Consider the following 22,804-nt stretch of genomic DNA (forward strand, 5'->3'; position numbering starts at 1 on the left):
TTATCACAATTATTTTTACAAAGTGGCTTGAGTCCATTTCTTAATATATCCACCCCTGTCCATGTCTATTATGTGATATCTATAAATTATCTAAATAACTAATCAACTAAAAAGTCCATGGTATGTGGGTTGATCCCCAAAGCCCAAAAAGTCCATTAGCAATTTAGATCCAATCAAAAGTCAGTATTCACGTGTCACGGGCCTATCCGCTTGATTCCCTATTTTGTTCATTATCATAAAGTTTATGTAACAACCTATTTTTTAAACTTTAATTAAAGTTGAAAAAGTATAATTAAAATAACTTTAATTTAGGATATATCTTTAAAATTAAAATATAAATATATAATTTCTAGTGGTTGAGAATCTTTATAATTAAGTCTAACAAGCAAAGTAAGCCAACACTTATCCACATTAAAAGTAAAAGTAAGAAAAAAAATTAAAATTGTTCTTTCACAACTTAAATAATTTTTTTTTTTAAGAGTAAATCTTAATTAATTAATTTATATATGAACAGATAAAATGTTAATTTAATTATTATTTTTTAACAAAGACCGAGTTTTTTTCAAATTAATTATTATTATATATTTTTTTGATCAAATCTTAATTAGTTACAAATATTATGTGGATAATCAAATATTATTTTGATTAAATTTTTAGTCTTATTAATTATGGAAATAACCCAGTTGTAGTTGTAATATGGTATTGATATAAAATTATAATTTGAATTTGAATATATATAATAATATATTTTTAAAAATATTAATGTAGAGTTCTAGACTAATCCAGATCCATCCATCCATCCAGATTATTGAAGGGAGAATAAACGAAATATAATTGATTGAATTCCTTAAGTCGTAAAAAAATTAGTATAAAACTATATGAAGTAGTCCTCAAGGTCTTTGTTTGCCCCGTACTCCATCCTCCGCTTTCTCTCTCTAGTTTCTTCTCCGGTCTCTCCGCAGGCACTTGGCTCTTTTGCGCGATCTTCATTCAAGCATTCTAGGATGAGTAACCAACCAGGATCATCCGATGCGTGAGCAATATTACCTTCACTCTTCCACGATCGATTACCCTGTATTTGGAACTTCACTGATTTCCCCCTTTTTCCTTTTTCATATTCAGGATTGGTTCGTCTAAGAAGGATTTCTCCACCGCGATTCTCGAGCGGAAGAAGGCTCCGAATCGTCTCGTTGTTGATGAGGCCGTCAACGATGATAATTCCGTCGTCGCTCTTCACCCTAATACCATGGAAAAGCTACAGCTTTTCCGAGGGGACACGATCCTTATCAAGGTGAAATTTCTTCTTTAATTTGTTGTTTTACATCTTGCTGATTATCTGGATTAGGTCTGTAGTGCTTGATTTAGAAGAAGTAGATGACAACTACTTTATTTCTCTAGATTTATTCTATATATGTATTATTAGCGAGATCTGCCTGTTAGGTCGAGGTAGATGCAGATAATGTACCGATCCGCAATATTAGGTTGAAATTTGGAATATATCTTTAGTTGACACAAACACGATGATATTGATGTATCCATTTAATAAATATGACCCCTTCTTGCCATATAAAGGGTGAATTATGGCTGATGGGGTTAATGATCCACGCTGATTTGTTTAGCTGAATGGAACAATGTTGTGAGGGACTCGGAAATATGCTTGTTTATATCAGATCTGTCACTTTTTATAGATGACTCAAGTAACTGTTAGTGAACAATGAGAGAACCATCAGTGAAAGAATAGTTGGTTTATACATGCATCGTTTATTTGTGGTAGGGTGCGATTTGTTCAATTTAATTATATATAGAATTTCTGCGACTTGGACCATTGAAATTAAGTATGCTGCCCTTGTTTATCAGTTGACTCTCATGTATACTATGAATATGCTTCACACATGTAATAAAATTTAGAAAAAGCATTATAAGTTTGGTCTTAGTTGTACATGTTTTCTTTTGTTAATTTTTAGTAGTTCAAACAAAATTAGTCTTTAAACATTATACCAGGTTATAGAATACTTCTCAATAAACTTGGCATATCCACATACCCTTTCTTGTTTATAGGATGTTTATTCTGATATTAATCTTATTGCTAATACTTCTTCTCGTGTATATATGTTTCACAGGGAAAGAAGAGGAAGGATACAGTCTGCATTGCCTTAGCTGATGAATCATGTGATGAGCCGAAGATCCGGATGAACAAGGTTGTGAGGTCAAATTTGAGAGTTCGTCTGGGTGATATCGTCTCTGTTCATCAGTGCCCTGATGTTAAGTATGGGAAACGTGTCCATATACTACCCATAGATGATACTATTGAAGGCATCACTGGAGATCTATTTGATGCATTTCTTAAGCGTAAGTTTGTAATCTATATGTGTGTGCATATTCATATTGAGACATGTTGAGGATTGAATTCCAAGGATGACAAATTTTAAAATTCATTCTTCTAATATTACAAGGGGTTGTTTGGATTAAGCTTTTTTGGAGTGTTTGGGATTCTCCAAATAATCCAAAATTCCACATCAACATTTTTGGATTTTCCTAGAGATAGGCTGATTTGATTTTGGGGGAATTTTTATATTTGTTCTCTGTTGTTACCGACAAAGCTTATGTAAAATTTTGGGGGTCCAAACTGGTAATTTCCACGAGGTTTCTTAATCTATTGGGTAATTGTTCTGTTTGCCTCAGTTATTCCTGAAGTAGGTTTTCATATTCACATTTGTACTACATAGTTTCATTTCTTGTTGCTATGGTGGCCCCTGCTGATTGATGAGTGAGGCTTCAGGAAATTATTTTGATATATTTATTTTTTCTTCAAATATTTTGCCGGTTTACTGGAATGATCAAGTTTAATAATTAAATTTTCTGACTTTTTGTCATTTTTGTTGGTTCGTCCAGTTTAATTGTCCATTCTTAGAAGGTTAACTGTATTGTTAACTACTCGCCATAAGAATTTGGTTCTTATTGACAACTAAGTCTTGTTTGACATTGGACTGAATTTAACATTCTTTACTATTCATTATAATCAATTTGAGACTTGGACTTTTGTGTAGACAGGGCATCCTACTATTGTACTGCATACAAATTTGTTTTGATTTTGTCATATTCATTTGCATAAGTTGTAGATTCTTAATTTCTTAGGGATATTTAATTTTGCTTTATTTCGTAGGAAATAAGGTTTCTTTTGGTCTTTATCATGAGTTTCTCACTTATTTTGACTTCCTCGATTGCAGCTTACTTTGTTGAGGCATACCGACCTATGAGGAAAGGTGATCATTTCCTTGTTAGAGGTGGTATGAGGAGTGTCGAATTCAAGGTTATTGAGACTGATCCAGGAGAATACTGTGTAGTCGCTCCAGATACAGAGATCTTTTGTGAAGGGGAGCCTGTGAGGAGGGAGGATGAGGATAGGTTGGATGAGGTTGGTTATGATGATGTTGGTGGTGTAAGAAAACAGATGGCTCAAATTCGTGAATTGGTAGAGTTGCCTCTGAGGCATCCTCAGCTTTTCAAGTCTATCGGTGTGAAGCCTCCTAAAGGAATTCTACTTTTTGGCCCTCCAGGTTCTGGAAAGACTTTAATAGCTAGAGCTGTTGCAAATGAGACTGGTGCTTTCTTCTTTTTGATCAATGGACCTGAAATTATGTCCAAATTGGCTGGAGAGAGTGAAAGCAATCTAAGGAAGGCATTTGAAGAGGCAGAAAAGAATGCTCCATCTATTATATTTATTGACGAGATTGATTCCATTGCTCCGAAGAGAGAGAAGACAAATGGTGAAGTTGAAAGGAGGATTGTATCTCAGCTTTTGACCCTTATGGATGGTCTAAAATCCAGGGCCCATGTCATTGTGATGGGTGCTACAAATAGGCCAAATAGCATTGACCCAGCTTTAAGGAGATTTGGCAGGTTCGATAGGGAAATTGACATTGGTGTCCCTGATGAAGTTGGGCGTCTTGAAGTTCTTCGGATTCACACCAAGAACATGAAACTCTCAGAAGAGGTAGATTTACTTTGACTATTTTTTAGTTTATTTTAGGGATGGTTATTCTGGATCATGAAGATGATTTACTGATGTATTTTGTTCTCTTTTCTATTGTATAGGTTGACTTGGAAAGGATTTCCAAAGATACCCATGGTTATGTTGGTGCTGATCTTGCTGCTCTATGTACTGAAGCTGCACTGCAGTGTATCAGAGAGAAAATGGATGTTATCGACCTAGATGATGACACCATTGATGCTGAGATACTGAATTCCATGGCAGTCACAAATGAACACTTCCAAACTGCTCTTGGAACAAGCAACCCATCTGCACTGAGAGAAACAGTAAGCAGATTTTCAAATGCAACTTTTAGTTACTTTTCTTTCACACGGAAACACCTGACTTTCATTTGGTGAACAGGTTGTTGAAGTGCCCAATTGCACTTGGGCCGATATTGGAGGGCTTGAGAATGTTAAGAGGGAGCTTCAAGAGGTAACTGAAAATTTTCTTGTATTGTAGGTATTATCATTTGAATGATAGCAGAGAAGAGATCTTATGCATTATTTTTATGTTTCTATTTCAGACTGTTCAATATCCCGTGGAGCATCCAGAGAAGTTTGAGAAATTTGGCATGTCACCCTCAAAAGGTGTCCTTTTCTATGGTCCACCTGGATGTGGAAAGACTCTGCTGGCTAAAGCAATTGCAAATGAATGTCAGGCCAATTTCATTAGTATCAAAGGACCTGAGCTTCTTACCATGTGGTTTGGTGAGAGTGAGGCTAATGTTCGAGAAATTTTCGACAAGGCCAGACAATCTGCACCATGTGTTCTCTTCTTTGACGAGCTTGACTCTATAGCTACTCAGGTTTGTTTTTTGTTGTCATAATTACAGACTTTGATGTAGGCTCTTTTTTGAAATAATCCCCATTGTCTGAAAAAAATGGATTATTGGGGTTAAATGAATCAAATATCCTTTGTATTTGATATTTAAAATTATTGATGATGAGCTAAGGGAGTTTTCTGAATATTCTTGCAGAGAGGAAGTAGTGTTGGAGATGCAGGGGGTGCTGCTGACCGTGTGCTGAATCAACTTTTGACTGAAATGGATGGAATGAATGCTAAGAAAACCGTGTTCATAATTGGGGCTACTAACCGACCCGACATTATCGATCCTGCACTTCTACGTCCAGGCCGTCTTGATCAGTTGATATATATTCCCTTGCCTGATGAGGAATCTAGGCTACAGATATTTAAGGCCTGCTTGAGGAAATCTCCCATCTCTAAAGATGTGGATTTAAGAGCTCTTGCCAAGTATACACAGGGTTTCAGTGGAGCTGACATTACAGAGATATGCCAACGAGCTTGCAAGTATGCTATTAGAGAGAACATTGAGAAAGTATGTGCCCTTTGAAACCCTTCTTTTCTCCTCATTGGATTTCTTTGTTATGTATGCTGATGAATATTGAGTTTTTTTCTGAAATATTGATTTGTTTTTGAACAACAGGATATTGAAAGAGAGAGGGCAAGGAGGGATAATCCGGAATCGATGGATGAGGATATTGTTGAAGACGAAGTGTCCGAGATAAAGGCGGGTCACTTTGAGGAGTCGATGAAGTATGCACGCAGGAGTGTTAGCGATGCCGACATCCGCAAGTATCAGGCATTTGCACAGACATTGCAGCAGTCTCGCGGTTTTGGCACCGAATTTAGGTTTACTGAGACCGGAAGTGGAGCCGGAGCTGCTGCTGGTGCTGGATCTGACCCGTTTGCAAGTGCTGCTGCCGGTGGAGGAGATGAAGATGATCTATATAGTTAGGTTATATATATAGTTGTGACCTTCATTCACTCCCATCCACTCACATGCATGCATACACTTGTTATTTTTTTTTTTCAAGTTTATTTAAGAAACCATTGTTATTTTGTTTTTGAGATTATTTAACATTCTATTTACATTTATGATTTGGAAAACGCTACAACTGACAGTTGGTGATTGATTTCTGGACAAGAATATACTCACAACATGGTTGGTTGGTTGCATTTGTTTAATAACTTTGAATTTAGTTCATATCATTTCTTTACCTTCCTTTTAATGCTATTAAGTTGTTGATTGTTCTTTCTATGTTTGCTTAAATGAGATTTGTGTAACATTCTTCAAAATTAAATACTACTAGTTAACAAGTATTTATTTATAATAAGAATGAATGTGTAATAAATAAATAAATAAATTGATAAGAATTTGGGTTAGACTAAAAAATAAAAGTTTATTGAAATCAAATGAGTAAGGGAAAATTGACTATCCAAAAAATGTCTTTTAAGATAAGAAAAAATGAGCGGGCAGGAGCAAATTCTGGTCAAGAATGGAGCTCACTTTGCGATTGCTACCGATCGCCTCCTTGTCTAACAAACGTATGATCAATTCTTGCCTCTTTTTCTCTTAATTTCTCGTGTATTTAAGAATGTGATCGTAGCAGTGGTTTTTAATTTTCTGGAAAAGGAGAAATCATCATCTGTTGATTGTCATCATATTAATCTTCATGTGTTATATAAATGTTTAAATTTCTTCGTGGTTAAGGATTTTCTGCCCGATTAGGTATGCCTGCAGAAGTAGGAGAAACAGATTACTAGAGAAATTGTCAAATTAAACATGTTCTTTGTGCATTGGATGGTTTCATTACCTAATTAACACAAAGGCAAAAAACCATATATATAATATAGAACATTACAAAACGTTAATATTGTTGTAGCTGATTTTGGTTTTGACAATTTTGATCAGAAAGACTCTGCAAAGTTCAAGATGGTTATACTACTTATGGGATGATGAACTACCATTCTTGCTTTCCTGTGAAGTCGAAATCATCGATCGTATCTTCTGCCCTACTTGAGACAGTTGCCTCTGTTGCGATTGCTGCAACTGTTGTTGGTACAGCTGCTTCCATTCTCATAAAGAGAACAAAGGCATCAGAAGTAAATGAGGTCAGAACTCAAATGTAAACATAACTTCTTTTCTGCATATAAAAATGGGAAATTTGCTAGTTTCTCTTTTATATGAACACCTTAATTTGAAGGGTGACCAATATTCGTCTTTCAGAATCCCACGCGAGAGTGTGAAGCTTGTGGTGGTTCTGGAATATGCCCAAGCTGCAAAGGAGAAGGATTTGTAGTGAAGAGATTGACAGATGAGAATGCAGAGAAAGCTAGACTGAATGCAAAAAATATGGCTACCAGATATACTGCTGCGTATGCATCATCATTTTTCTTTTTAATTTTCTATCTTTTTGATTACAGGTTAAATTGAATAGCTCTATCACCTTATTACAGGCTTCCTAAGAAATGGAGCTATTGCAGTAAATGCACATCGAGCCGTTCATGCACTACCTGTGATGGCAGTGGGAAAATAAGCTTATAGCTTCTTTAATTGCGTCGTAATTTTGGGTACGTATTTGAGCTCTGTAATTCATTCCCCCATTCATTCTCTGTAACATTCTTCAAGGAGTGGTATGTATACTAAACTTCCAAGCTGTATTTTGAGTATACAACATTAATTAGAGATGATTTGATAGTGATAAGCTGATCAACCATGAAATTAATGTTATCTAATGAAATATGCATCTGGTTTGATATTGTTTAAGATGAAATGGATTGGAAATTAATTGGACCATGTCAGAGTCATACATCTTCCTTTTCGATACAATGAATCGGGTGGTCTACGATCTACCTAAATTTACCAAATTCATAGAGATCATCACTCTTGCTACTAGTGTTAAAGTGTGGAAAATTGGTGCTCTTTGAAGATAAATGACTAATATAGATCATGACTATTCAAAGTTTCATTATTTTATTTGGCAACATCTAAAGAGGTGGTCACATATTCTATATGTTGTAAGCTATAAGTGACAGTAGATATCAATGCTGGGTTTGTTGTAAAATTGACATTCATGGAACAAGTAGTACTATTATTGATTTAATGAAACAGATATTATTTGGGTCCATATATATAGAAGAAGATTGCATATCCTGTTGATTTTGTTTTTGACCCGGATTCAAGGGGTGAGCCACTTGGCGGGCTAGGGTGGGCGGGTAACCCAGGGTGGTCGCATATTTTATATAGTTATCCTTTCAAAAAAAATCTCGTAGAATCGATAATGAAGTTTTCATTCTGTACATGCCAGATCATGATGATTCGGAGTTCTTGTAGAGTGGAACCTGTAAAAAAATGAGTTAGTTATTTTGTATAATAGAAGAAAATTATTTTAATTTTTTATACTGTTTTTTAGGAGATGCTTAAAATTTTTTTTACTACATTCTTAGTCATAGTATGTAAATTGTGAAGAGGCAAATCACTCATTCTTAAAACCAGCATTTTTATTATCAAATAGTCATAGAAAAGGGTGGAAAGCTCTCCGTTCCTGGTTCTCCTATAGTTGGATCCTCCGGGAATCCTTTACTTATTTAAAACTCAATTAATTTAAATTATTAAGTTTCTTTGATTTATTTTTTTCAACTATCTTTCGTTTTTCTAACCTCGTTTAGTTTTCTTTACCTAATTTCTCTCATTTTTAAAATAGTATAATATTGTATAAAGTATATATATTCTCGGAATGATTATATGTTTTTGTTAATAGATTATAATAGAAAATTAAAAAAGTAAAAATAAAAAATCATTATTGTCATTTTTTAAACATGAAAGAAGTCGTCTACATTCATAGTTAACAAGGTAAATCTTAAATGTAATACATCTAATACTATAAAAAGAGCCATCTGTTTTAAATTTTCCAAGGTTGAAATCTATATATATAAATAATGATGCTTAATTTTTAAAGTGTCAGGATTGCCGGGTCGAGAGCTGTGGTTAATTTAGATACTTGGGTCGGATTGTGGGTTGACCCGTTTTTAAATTTAAAACTGTTAAAAATAAAATTAAAAATGCTAGAGGTATGTTTCGAACTTGCAACCTAACAAAACAAGTACAACTCTTTAATCAACTAGGCTACAAAGACTTTTAATTTTTTATTTTAAATTCAACACCAAATTTGATAAACGCGGGACGTTTTAATATTAATATAAGTTCAACTTTTTAACTAACTAATCTATATATATATATATATATAATGATGCTTAATTTTTAAAGTGTTCGGATTGCAGGATCGAGAGCTGTGGTTAATTTGGATACTTGGGTCGGATTGTGGGTTGACCCGTTTTTAAATTTAAAACGGTTAAAAATAAAATTAAAAATGCTAGAGGTATGTTTCAAACTTTCAACCTAACAAAACAAGTACAACTCTTTAACCAACTAGGCTACAAAGACTTTATATTTTAAATTCAACACCAAATTTGATAAACGCGGGACGTTTTAATATTAATATAAGTTCAATTTTTTAACTAACTAATCTATATATATATAATGATGTTTAATTTTTAAAGTGTCCGGATTGCCGGGTCGAGAGTTGTGGTTAATTTGGATACTTGGGTCGGATTGTGGGTTGACCCGTTTTAAATTTAAAACGGTTAAAAATAAAATTAAAAATGCTAGAGGTATGTTTCGAACTTGCAACCTAACAAATCTATATATATATATATATATATATAATGATGCTTAATTTTTAAAGTGTCCGGATTGCCGGGAAGAGAGCTGTGGTTAATTTGGATACTTGGGTCGGATTATGGGTTGACCCGTTTTTAAATTTAAAACGGTTAAAAATAAAATTAAAAATGCTAGAGGTATGTTTCGAACTTGCAATCTAACAAAACAAGTACAACTTTTAATCAACTAGGCTACAAAGACTTTTAAATTTAAAACGGTTAAAAATAAAATTAAAAATGCTATATGTTTCGAATTTGCAACCTAACAAAACAAGTACAACTTTTTAACCAACTAAGCTAGAAAAAACTTTATATTTTAAATTCAACACCAAATTTGATAAACGCGGGACGTTTTAATATTAATATAAGTTCAAGTTTTTAACTAACTAATCTATATATATAATGATGCTTAATTTTTAAAGTGTCCGGATTACCGGGTCGAGAGCTGTGGTTAATTTGGATATTTGGGTCGGATTGTGGGTTGACCCGTTTTTAAATTTAAAACGGTTAAAATTAAAATTAAAAATGCTAGAGGTATGTTTCGAACTTGCAACCTAACAAAACAAGTACTACTCTTTAACCAACTAGGCTACAAAGACTTTATATTTTAAATTTAACACCAAATTTGATAAACGCGGGACGTTTTAATATTAATATAAGTTCAAGTTTTTAACTAACTAATCTATATATATATAATGATGCTTAATTTTTAAAGTGTCCAGATTGCCGGGTCGAGAGTTGTGGTTAATTTGGATACTTGGGTCGGATTGTGGGTTGACCCGTTTTAAATTTAAAACGGTTAAAAATAATTTTAAAAATGCTAGAGGTATGTTTCGAATTTGCAACCTAACAAATCTATATATATAATGATGCTTAATTTTATAGTGTCCGGATTGCCGGGTCGAGAATTGTGGTTAATTTGGATACTTTGGTCGGATTGTGGATTGACCCGCTTTTTAATTTAAAACGGTTAAAAATAAAATAAAAAATGCTAGAGGTATGTTTCGAACTTGCAACCTAACAAAACAAGTACAACTCTTTAATCAATTAAGCTACAAAGACTTTTAAATTTAAAATATTTAAAAATAAAATTAAAAATGCTAGAGGTATGTTTCAAATTTGCAACCTAACAAAAACAAGTACAACTCTTTAACCAACTAGACTACAAAGAATTTATATTTTAAATTCAAAACCAAATTTGATAAACGCAGGACGTTTTAATATTAATATAAGTTCAACATTTTAACTAACTAATCTATATATATATAATGATGCTTAATTTTTAAAGTGTCCGGATTGCCGGGCCGAGAGCTGTGGTTAATTTGGATACTTGGGTCGGATTGTGGGTTGACCCGTTTTTAAATTTAAAACGGTTAAAAATAAAATTAAAAATGTTAGAGGTATGTTTCGAACTTGCAACCTAACAAAACAAATACAACTCTTTAACCAACTAGGCTACAAAGACTTTATATTTTAAATTCAACACCAAATTTGATAAACGCGGGACGTTTTAATATTAATATAAGTTCAACCTTTTAACTAACTAATCTATATATATATAATGATACTTAATTTTTAAACTGTCCGGATTGCCGGGTCGAGAGCTGTGGTTAATTTGGATACTTGGGTCGGATTGTGGGTTGACCCGTTTTTAAATTTAAAACGATTAAAAATAAAATTAAAAATGCTAGAGGTATGTTTCGAACTTGCAACCTAACAAAATAAAAACTCTTTACCAACTAGGCTAAAAAAACTTTATATTTTAAATTCAACACCAAATTTGATAAACGCGGGACGTTTTAATATTAATATAAGTTAACCTTTTAACTAACTAATATATAATGATGTTGAGTGAATGGGTACTTGTTGATTTTAATACTTTTGAATGATAAACCGTAATTTAAATTCCTATATTGCAACATCCCGTTAATCAGCAAAATGAAATTAGGCGAGCTTATATTATAACGAGCCTATATCAACCTAAGTTGAATAAGTATCCAAAAACTAAGTATGGATCATAAACTCAGTATCATAAATTTCAATACTCATGGTTTGAAAAGTTTCATTATTTAGAGTCATCAAAGAATTTAATATTTTGTTTTTTTTGTTTTCTTTTTTAAAAGAAATCAACTCTTAATCCTTCGTTCAATATTGATGAATTTAATAATTGAGAGTGGTTAACGATGAAGTTAAATGTTCATTTTTAATTCACGTGGCAGGTTCTAATTTATCACATAGTAATGCAGTGAAATGTGTTAAAATTTTGATGAAAATAAGTGAACATTTTAACAAAAATGTTAAATGCTCAAAGTTTATTTTATTTTAGTAGAGATTTTCGTGGATAAGTTCGATTAAGATGCTTAAAATGCTCACTTATTATCCGTAATAATGTAAAACTCATGATAACCCAGTAAAAAAAAATCATGAATTTGCCACTACTGGATTTATAACATGACTTTTTACCTTACACTCTAAATCAAAATTCAAGAATTGAGATCATCAATCCATTCATGCTATTTTCAATATTGAAGTAGGCAACCTAATTCCTCTAAGCTATGATTAAAATTATTCAACTTTTCTGTACAAGGGGGGTGGCACACCATGTTGTAAAAATTACCAAACGACCTACTAACTACAGCATTTTGTCTTGCTTCTGCATAAGAAATTAAAAATTGATAACGTAAAGATGGACCAAAAGTTTTTTAGGCATGATCTATTAATTATTTTTGTATTATCTAAACATTTAATTAATTGAATTACAGATTTTATATTATTTTAAATTGCATGAGGATGAAACAAGCATGAGCCATAAGTCAAACTTCCACCTCATATCTACGTAACAACGGTAGATTTATAGTTTTAATTAAAAATATATATATAATTAAATTAAGTAGGTCAGAAGTCCAATGTTTTTAATTGATAACTTAAATGCGATAAGTGCATGATCTCAGAGCTACCACATGCAACATGATATCCGCAAATAAAGTCAACTTATCCCATTTTAAAAATAAAATAAAATATTTTATATCAATTATAGTACGCGGTTTCAAACATCACCTTTCCACGTTCAGTAGTATATAATTATAATTTAAGTTATGGTTAATGACTTATTTGGTTGTAACAAATTATTTAATTGAATCATCTAATAATCTAGGTGGGAGTGATAAATTCATCATTAATAGCCAATACCGAATATTCATTTCCTATGCCAATGCACGTTTCTATTTAAATATTTTAATTTAAAAAAAAAAAAAACTAGCACTACTCATAAATATCATTACTTGTTTTAAAATTTCTCTTATTCTTTAATTATTTTTCTAGAAATCATAATTTATTAATTATCTTGATGAAGGTAAATCTACTCAATTCAACTTGGGCGTTCTAATCAATTTCTATTTCTACCATTTGTTGATTCTTTTTGAGTTCTTCTTTAACTATTAGATTAGAAAAAAGCTTATTCGAGAGTAGGAATGTCAATATCAGTATGTTTGATACCCTATATACTTGATGGTCGGGTTCCGGTATTTTAAATTAAGTTCGGGTCAGGTATAAGGAGGAAAAAAGATACTCAATCGGGTACAAGATCGGGGATGAGAAGAGTGCAATCGAATCGAGAGATAATATATATTAGATGGCTAGATGTTTTCAAAGAAAATTACAAGTACATATATGATATTTGATTTATTTTTTAATAGTTTTGAGAGGCGTGAAAGATGCTTGGGTATTAAAAGAGTTACTTCTTAAAGATCCAATATTTATTTATTTATATATTATATATATAATTGTTTTTAATGCAATCAAATTTCCAAAATAAGTCTCTTCTCGTAAAAGAAAAACTTTCCAAAGCAAGTTAACTCATTTTATAAAATTACAAATTAATGTCATTGAATATCGTTGACTAAATCTGGTCATTTATAATCAATAAGTTGGAGTATCATGTTTTTAGACGTCATTTTATTTATTTATTTATTTATTTATTTATAAGTACGGTTAAATGCATCCAGTACGATTATTTGAGTCCACATCATGTACGGAACCCGTAGAATTCTCTAATAGCACATTCACATATAGGCCTAGTTTGATTCCAAATTAACACATAAATTGAGCGACCAACCTCCAATACTAATATCACTTCTTCTTCTTTTTTTTTTAATTCAAACATAGTAGATTCACAATAATATCACTTTTTAATTTGGACGATTTTTCCTAATATAACCAATTTGATAAAAAAAAAAAATTAAAAAAAAAACAACATTTTTTTTATTGTCCACAAGAGGTGGATATTATCAGGTTCTGAGGTTGAGTCTATGAGACGACAAATTCTGCGTCTGGTTAAATGGTTAAGTGTGTTTGCGAGTTATGTGTTTAACTCATTATTCCATTTTCTTCCACTCTTCTAGCCTAACGGCAAGAAGAGGTAAATATTCTCAGGCTCCCTGAGGTTCTGAATTTGAGCTCATCAGGCGACAAATTATGCGTCTGATTAAAAGTTTAAGTGTATTTGCGAGATATGTGCTTAATTCGTTGTTCCATTTTTAAAAGGTCACAGATTCGATTCCATTTGAATATCGCTTTGAATTTATGTGGGGTCGTAGTTGTGGATGTAATACTGTTTTTTTTTTTAGTTTTTAAAAGAAATGGTCAAAAATATCCTCAAATTTTTCTCTCTATGCATCTTAAATGAAATAATTAAATCAAAGATAGTTTTGTTATTTTGATATATAAAAATAGTGATAAGTGTATGAAATAATGGTTAAATTTTGGGTAAAAACTCTTAAAAATCTTATACATCAAACAAGATTTAGTTTATTCTTAGGTATTTTGGATATGATTAACTCATATTCATCTTATTCGTTTCAGTTTATTCAGTTTATTCAGTTTATTCGTTAGGCGAATGAAGAACACAAAATATGTTTGATTATAATTTTTGTATTACCTTATTATAAAATATTATTACGCAAACGCCGAATCAAACTCTCCTTACTATTTAAGTTTTACAAAATAAAGTATTTAAGGTGAAAGCATTTAAACTGGAACCAAACAAGTCATATTGTTAAAATAAAGAGAGTAAGTAGCACATTAGTTTATTATAAACAAAAGTCTTTTTTTTTTTTTTTTTTTCTTTTTCATTTTGTGTATGACAGAGGTTTATTTCCCGTGTAGACAAACAAGACTTCCCATTATATTACAAACTGCTCATTAATATTATATATATATATTATTTTATATATTTGTTGACTTCAACTATATATAATATCCTCCTAATTAATTAATTAATTAATTATTTTACGAAACACAACATATTAATTAATAATTAAACATTATCAAAGTGAACCGGATTTGATGCGGGTTCATAACTTCTACCGCGCTCCGAGTGACTGTTCTCGGCAAATTTAAGGCTGCCGTGGTGCAACCCATTGTCTCTTTCCTCCTTATTCCACTCGGAGGCATAGTAATGTTCTTCCGTGGAATACTTAGTATTTTTAGAAGGCGGCAAGAACATACTCCCCCATTGTGGGAAATGGATAATCGCGACCGGAATAGTACAGGCCACGGTCATAACTCCCATCCAGGTTAGTCCATCGGCGGTGGAGTACTTTGAGCTGGAGAAGAAGATGAGTTGAGTGAGACCTCCACCAAGGTTGCCACCAGCTCCGGTTAGGCCAGAAATTAGGCCGAGGGCACGCCTTGACACAAATGGAATGATTCCATAGGATGCCCCACAAGCCGCTTGGGCTCCAATCGAGAAGAGAATCATAGCAATTATGGCTATATGAAGGGAGTTGGCACGGCCTAACCAAATGCAAAAAAGTCCCCCTAGGGTTTGAAGTATCCATAGGGCCCATAACCTACCTCTCATCCCAAATCTCCGGGCTGCAATGTCCGATGCATACCCTCCAAACGGACGCGAGAATATATTTGCCATGCCGAATACTGCCGCAATTATTCCCGCCGTGTGTAGTTTCAGATCAAACCTATACATATAATTAAGTTAAATGTTTAAATTTACTCTTTATTTAAATAATATATATATATATATGGTCACATAACTATATACGGCCTAGCTACCTATCATAAAAGTAGCCTGCAATAACATTATTGATGCACAATTGTATTCCCATTGAGTAACCATATATCAAGAAAAATACCCATGTCCTATAATTGCTAACCGCGTACCAAAATACCTGTAAAAAAAAACCGATAAAATTAGTTTTTTCGTTTGTGAAATTATGGGTTCGAATTTTCACGCATAGACAATTTACCCAAAAAAAAAAACAAAAACAAAAAATTAATGACAGGGCACCTTAGAGAACTTGTCTCTTGGGACATCACCATTCTTTTGTAATTCACTAAAGTTTCCATCAGGCAAGTCCTGGCCAAGAGTCAGCACTAGAATCCCTACGATGACGTGGAGCCATCCTGGTACCATAAACGCTATTCGCCACGCCGTAAAATGGGTGGCGCCGGATTCCTTGATGATGTGGTAAAGAAAGGGCATCAAGAGCTGAGTCACTCCGCCGCCCATGTCACCCCAACCGGCGGTGGTCCCGTTTACGAGTCCAATGATCTTGTTATTGAACATGACACTTGTCCAGTACTGACACGACACGAATGTAGCTAGCGAGAACCCGATCATGAACCGGATCGCAATGTACCCTTCGGCCGTGGTGATGAAGCAGATGCAGAAGACGGTCGGGGCGGCTAGGAGGTTTATGAAGGCGCAGCCGTAGCGGGGACCGATAAGGTCGCAGAGTGCGCCCATTACTAACCGGGAGAATATGCTGCCGGAGACGGAGGCAACTCCGGCGTTTCCTATGTCGGAATTGAGGAGATTAAGGTTGTCACGAATGACGGGGATTAGTGGGGCGGCTGCGAAAGTGGAGACGACACAAGTGAAGAAGGACATCCAAGAAAGGTGGAATGATCTCATGTGGGGTTGAACAAAGGAGAAGATCTTGATGGATTCGGCTTTGTGTTCGGAATCTACTGGAAGATCAAATTTTTTGGTGGAATCATTTAGGGTTTCTTCTGTATGTTGATGATGATCAATTGACAAAGAGCCTGCCATTGATGCATGTTGATGATCTCCCATCTCTCTTGTGATTATGAAGCTTTTCTAATGTGTGTGTGTGAGTGTGAGGAATTGAGGTGAAGAGGGATATGGTATTTATAGAATGAGATCGTTGACATGAAAATCCTAGTAATTAACTTGTACTAGTTTGTAATTATATTGTCTAATTTGTTTAATGGAAAAGATTCTTCTTTTTTTTTTTTTAAGTAAAATCAAATTGGACTAATTAATTTGTTGATTTTGAGACATTTTTAAAGAGAAATAAATTTAAAACTAAGAGTACGGACCATAGAAAAAAGTTGATTCCGATATTGCAGTGATCTCATATGGGTTCCGAAAATAATTATAATGTGCTTTGATAGATTTTCACAAGATTTTGGTAGGATTATTATAACTTTTTTTTTATTTATTACAACTTATAGTCATGTCGTGCTTCAACTCAAAAACATGAAACTTCTTAAGCCGATTCTCATCGTTGGGCTACTTTGGTATAATAAGATTATTATAATTTGAATGAACTATTTTTTATTATTTAATTAATTAATATTTTCATAATTAATTCATTAAAAATAAATATCTATTTTAAAAAGTAATTTCTTAGGCATAATATATAATCTCTCAAAATTGAGGGAAATAAAAAGTAATAGAATTGTCCAAATTAAGGCCTTAAAATTAACTTATAAAATTCTTGCACCATTTTTCTTTTCTAATAAAAGCTCCTTATTTTTTTTTTTATTTTTTTTTTTCTCTTTTGTTGTACGGAACTGGTTGGTTTGACTGACTTATTATATATAACTATTTTTCATTTTTCTCTTTTGGCCTTGTTTGTATTTGGGTTTTCAAAATAACTTAACCAAATTAATTGTCACTTCACTTCCCTCTCATCTTTCAAATCAATCAAATCATTAACCAAAATACTAAAATACTCTCTATTTTAAATTATAATTATTTATTTTATTTATATATATCAATACCTTTTAAGTCTTTTTACCAAAAAAAACATCATAATTTCTTTAAAATTATCACCAATTATTACTAATAATCACTTTTCTCTCTTTCCAAACCTGAACCAAAAAAGCCCTTTGTCCTTTGTTTTAGCTCATACTCTTTTACTATATAATTGATTGTACAGTATATCATATATATATATATATATGTGCTTTCTATGATCATGTGATCATGTAAATATTTTTTTGTAAATATTTTTTTTACGGAAAAGTGACATTGAATATTTATATTTGTACTAAACGTTGAGAAAAACATACGATGAAAGATATTACCCAAAACATGAAATTTGGGTGAGAGAATGATATGGCGTAATTGAAAAAGATCGAAGTTGTGCAATCTGATTTCCTGAAAAAATAACAAATTTTTTTTCTCTTCTCCCTTCACATTTTATCATTTGCTCAACCCAATGATGTAGTGACACGTAATTCTCCTATTCTCCCTCCCAAATTCATTCATTTATCACCCATCTTTCAATAATATATAAAGATTTGGTGAAAGAATATTTTAATAATTTAAATTTTGTTTGATTTGATGGTCGGTGGGTTGTTTATAATTTTTTATTCAAATCTTATAATTTTTTATTTAATTATTTAATTTATTAATTAAAATAATAATATTTTATTATTTTAATTGTGTAAAAAATATATATATATAAACATTATTTTAATTAAACAAATTACAAACTCAAATAAATTAATATTTTATTGAATAATTTATTTTCATGAAATTCAACGGTCGAGTATAATAACTCATGTATTTAGTTATTTCGAGTTTTCACACTTTGAATCATTTAAAAAAAATATAAATATACAAAAATATTGATTTCACAAGAAAAAAATATAAATTTATATTTATAAATTAAAAAAAAGTTATTATTTATTCTAATAAATAATGTAACTAATTTTGTAAATATTTTATAGTGAATTTTACTTATTATTTTGTTTTAAATAAATTTATATTTATATATATTTAAATAGTTATATTATAAAAATACTTTTGTATCCACTAAAACAACATGAGAGGAGGTTGACTAAGTGCCTCTACCACCCACATGAAGAAACCTAAATGATTTATTTATTTATAACAAGTAGACAAACCCTAAATGATTTATAAGTTTGTAACCACAAAATAAGCGAGATGAAAAGGGTGTTAAGAATCAACTAATATCCCATATAAACAAAGTATTAAATATGATTTTTTAAATATAATTATTCTTTGAGCATATTCATTTTAGATGCTCTTGGGCAAATCAAGTTGGTCCATTTTCTATTTGCTTCACTTTTGCCTAATAAAAATGGTAAGAATTACCCCCTCTTTCTTTCAACAAACCATTTTATGACTTTCTATTTAAATTAAAACCCTCTTTTATTCAAGGATATTTTATGACACCAGATTATATACCACTTTGATTAATCCTTGTAAGACCTAAGTTTTAAACTTAATTTATAATGGTAAGTCATTTACTTTAAGAAAAAAAATATGATTGAATCATCTTGAGAGTAGTGAATTGTTATGTTTTTTTTTATAAAGAATTAATTCTTATTTACTTCAATTTATTGAGAGTTAAGAGATTAATTATTAAACAATACAAAATTAATTAAAAAATGGATGATCTAGATATCAAATTGTATAAACAATTTTTAATTAAAATTTTCAATAGAGAAGATTCAATAATAAAACAATTTGTGTAAGATCACTTTGCTTTCTTTTGAATATGAATTGGATTGGAGATTACAATTTCGTAAAATAATTGTTAATGTTTATAAATCAACAATTATTACCTTCTTTATACATAAATTTGAGAAGTTATTTTTATTGTATTATTATGTTTTAATTTATAGAATTATTATTTTAATGGAAACTAATTTCTTATGCATAATAATATTTCTAAAAGTTAAAATAACTTATTGAGTTTTTTTTCTAACAAAATACAAAATTTGTTACTAAATTGAAGAGTCTTAATTAAAAACAAAATTTAAAGTTTCAATTTTTTACGATAAAATAAGTAAAAATATATTTTATTAAATTTATAAATAGAACCGTTAAATAACATTAATAATAACAAGTTATTATGATATATGTAAAAAAAAAGTGTTGTTTTGTTATAATTACATGTAAAAATCATCAAAATAAAAGGTGAAAATGATATTGTTTGCAAAATATAATTATAATATATAGATGAAAAAAAAATTATTTGAAAAGTAATTTTTTCAATAAAGTTTTAGATTACGTATATAAAATTTTGATCATGATAACATTTCTTTTTGCTAAATGAATTTAGTTTTAGTTTCTGACAAAATGATATACAAAAATAATTAAGTGGATGAAGAACAATTGTTAGATCACTCAACCCATTCCCTCTACATACAATTATATTTGAAAACATTTTCTAAATTGACTTGAATTTGAACTAATAAACTTTAACAAAGTTGTAAATATATGTCTAATTCACTGCATCTCATCTAAATTAGAATTTCAAAGATATATTTGGCAAGAGAGAAGGTGTTTTCAAACAAATATTATTGACGTTTTCAATCTCAAACTTATATAGATTAATATTCTTATTCTCACTTAAACTTACAATTTAGAATAAGAGAGGAGTAGAAGTATAACTAACTATGTCAATTTTTAATTTTTTTTTTTTTACTTTTTGGCAAATTCTGAAATTATATTGTTGTAACTAAAATTATTTTATACAACGTTGGAGAACTTTTCAGGAGATTGCACACAATAGCTTTGGTATGCAAGTTTTTTTTTTCGTAATTTTTGGGGCGAACAAGGATCCTTTGTATTCGGGCCGGGCCTGCGGTAAGCCCAGCAAGCTTTTAGATTAGGCCACCCACTCCCGTAGTCCCTTTAATAAAATATACAAGGTATTTAGATAAATTTATGCTTATTTAAACATAAAATTTTATAATTTAATGGTTCACGGTACAAACTTATAAATTTTATTTAGTTATGAGTAAAGATATCACTCAAATTAATTTTTTTTTATTAATTTTTTAAACAAAATCTAGGGCAACAACAAAAAATTAATTTTTTTTTCTACCATGGGCTAGGCAGTCCAAAATTTGAGGTCGGCTCTGTTTGTATCCGATCCTTGTATCCAACAGGATGAAAAAGTTCAATTATAGAGGCATTCCAAAGGTTCTAAGGTTGAAACTTCACTGCTTAAAGGTTATGTATAACTCAATTGTAATTGTTTTTTAACATTATTTATTTTTAATGTTAACATGAATTTTTTTATTGATTTGAATATACATTTATAATAATAAATATAACTTCAAAATTTGATTATGGATATAAATGTCAATGGGCCTGTTTACTCGTGCTAGTTGTTTAAGTTACGTTTAAAATTTCTTTATACAACTTTTTGTAAAATATTTGTTTATGTTAAATTTTGTTATATAATATTTCATTTTGACAAATGATTTATTGCTTAGAATAGTGATTCTATTTTATTTTTTCTAGAGTATCAGTTTTGTTTGGTAATCACATATGGATCGTGTTTGTGGCCTATACCTATAATGATCAAGATAAAAAACAAATGTCATACCAAGATGGGGCCCAAATATTTTCTGACAAATATTTTGAGATTAAAGATGTTATTTTCTCACGAATTCCCTCTCACTTTTCAACTATCTATACATTTTCTTTGAATTGTCATTTGTATTGTACGAAGTCCTCCCAAAAAATTATATAGTCTAAAACTTTACCTCGATAGAAAAATAGATAGACTGACTTTACCTTGCATTTTAAAGATTGGGTTGTGAGGCATTCAACGTGAGTAATGGTCTCAAATCTGGGTCCGGTCTAACTGATCATTGACGCGTGCGATACCCTCTAGTCGAGCGAAATAGCTTCTTCCACCTGTCAAGTGGGTTTCGCGCTTGTTATCCTAATTTTCTTTATACAGAATAGCCAGGGGCGGAGCCACCCATGGGCTAGGGTGGGCTCCAGCCCCACCTAATTTAAAATCCTAAAAGAAATTTTTTTATATATATGTTTGACATGTGAGTCTTAGCCTAGTTGGCTATGTTAATGAAATGTGAATATGAGGTCAGGTGATCAAACCATGGCCTTAAAGAATTTGATATCCCTACTCATCAAGAACTTAACAAATCTCCTAGAATTGAACCTTTAACTTATTTTATAATAATGCATCAATTTTAATAATACAAATTATTTATAAGAGTAAAATATAAAAATTAATATTAATAAACAAGTTAAAATAAAGAATTTGATATCTCTACTCAAGAATTTAACAAATCTCATAGAATTGATGTTGATGTAATTTCTCTTAAACTTGATCCAACATTAAGTATTCCGATATAGAAATATCCTTTTAATCAAAGGGATGAAATTAGACGAGCTTATATCAAGATTGGGTCATATCAACCTATTAATTATGAGTACCCGCCGACCAAATTTGGAAATCAAAATCGACGGTTCCAAAGTCATTGGTTTAAGAAATTTACTTGGTTAGAATACTCTCATTTGAAAGATGCTGCTTTTTGTTTCTCATGTTTCTTGTTTTAACATAAGCAACCCAAAAACCTACATTTACAATAGATGGATTCAAATATTGAAAGCGAGTTAATGATGAGGATATATGCTCTTTTGTTATGCATATAGGATATAATATTTCACCACATAATAGGGCAGTTGAATATCTTGATAATCTAATGAATATCCTTGTCATACTAAATGCACAGTCTTCAGATGAAAAACAAAATAATAGATTACGGCTTACAGCAACTATTGAAATTACTCGGTGACTCACTTTGCAAGCGTGTGCATTGAGAGAGCATGACGAGTTTCCATCTTCTAATAATCGTGGAAATTTTATTGAAAAAAAGCGGAACATAGAAAGTTAAATCTGAGATGCAAGTTGGAGTCAGCCCCAGATAATTTTTCATCCTGGCTCCACCCCTGAGAATAGCTACCCCATTTGTTATACCATTTTATTGAATTATTAGCAATAAATTCTTTTTTCAAAACTAAGAAGATACGAAATGAAAAGGATAATTAACGAAGTTAGCCCATCTCTAATTGATGTTTGAGCAATAGGAAGTCAAATAGAGTTTTAACTAAAAGGAACAAAAGTAAAATGAGCCTCCCAAACTATGAGAAATGAAAAAAATGTATAGATTAAGAATGAAAAGACTATT

At 31.3% G+C, this 22,804-nt stretch overlaps 3 protein-coding genes across 3 annotated transcripts; 2 read left to right on the forward strand and 1 right to left on the reverse strand.

The window, feature by feature from the left end:
• Positions 1 to 869: 869 nt before the first annotated feature.
• On the forward strand, positions 870 to 6,051 carry LOC124916480 (cell division cycle protein 48 homolog). Its single transcript, XM_047457195.1, has 9 exons — positions 870 to 1,033; positions 1,123 to 1,291; positions 2,121 to 2,349; positions 3,228 to 3,994; positions 4,096 to 4,317; positions 4,394 to 4,465; positions 4,557 to 4,838; positions 5,010 to 5,369; positions 5,478 to 6,051. Exons 1-9 carry the CDS (start codon positions 1,005 to 1,007, stop codon positions 5,787 to 5,789), a joined length of 2,442 nt encoding a protein of 813 aa, XP_047313151.1. The 5' UTR covers positions 870 to 1,004; the 3' UTR covers positions 5,790 to 6,051.
• A 212-nt stretch (positions 6,052 to 6,263) lies between these two features.
• On the forward strand, positions 6,264 to 7,631 carry LOC124915228. The gene is made up of 4 exons (XM_047455906.1): positions 6,264 to 6,379; positions 6,747 to 6,946; positions 7,062 to 7,210; positions 7,292 to 7,631. The coding sequence occupies exons 1-4, from the start codon at positions 6,331 to 6,333 to the stop codon at positions 7,377 to 7,379; spliced, it is 486 nt and encodes a 161-aa protein (XP_047311862.1). The 5' UTR covers positions 6,264 to 6,330; the 3' UTR covers positions 7,380 to 7,631.
• Positions 7,632 to 14,712: 7,081 nt separating this feature from the next.
• On the reverse strand, positions 14,713 to 16,677 carry LOC124915484 (high-affinity nitrate transporter 2.1-like). Its single transcript, XM_047456207.1, has 3 exons — positions 15,858 to 16,677; positions 15,623 to 15,738; positions 14,713 to 15,528 (listed from the first exon to the last, which is right to left on the reverse strand). The coding sequence occupies exons 1-3, from the start codon at positions 16,644 to 16,646 to the stop codon at positions 14,868 to 14,870; spliced, it is 1,566 nt and encodes a 521-aa protein (XP_047312163.1). The 5' UTR covers positions 16,647 to 16,677; the 3' UTR covers positions 14,713 to 14,867.
• Positions 16,678 to 22,804: the final 6,127 nt, after the last annotated feature.

The sequence above is a fragment of the Impatiens glandulifera genome, chromosome 9 (genome assembly GCF_907164915.1).
Source record: "Impatiens glandulifera chromosome 9, dImpGla2.1, whole genome shotgun sequence".
Taxonomy (NCBI): domain Eukaryota; kingdom Viridiplantae; phylum Streptophyta; class Magnoliopsida; order Ericales; family Balsaminaceae; genus Impatiens; species Impatiens glandulifera.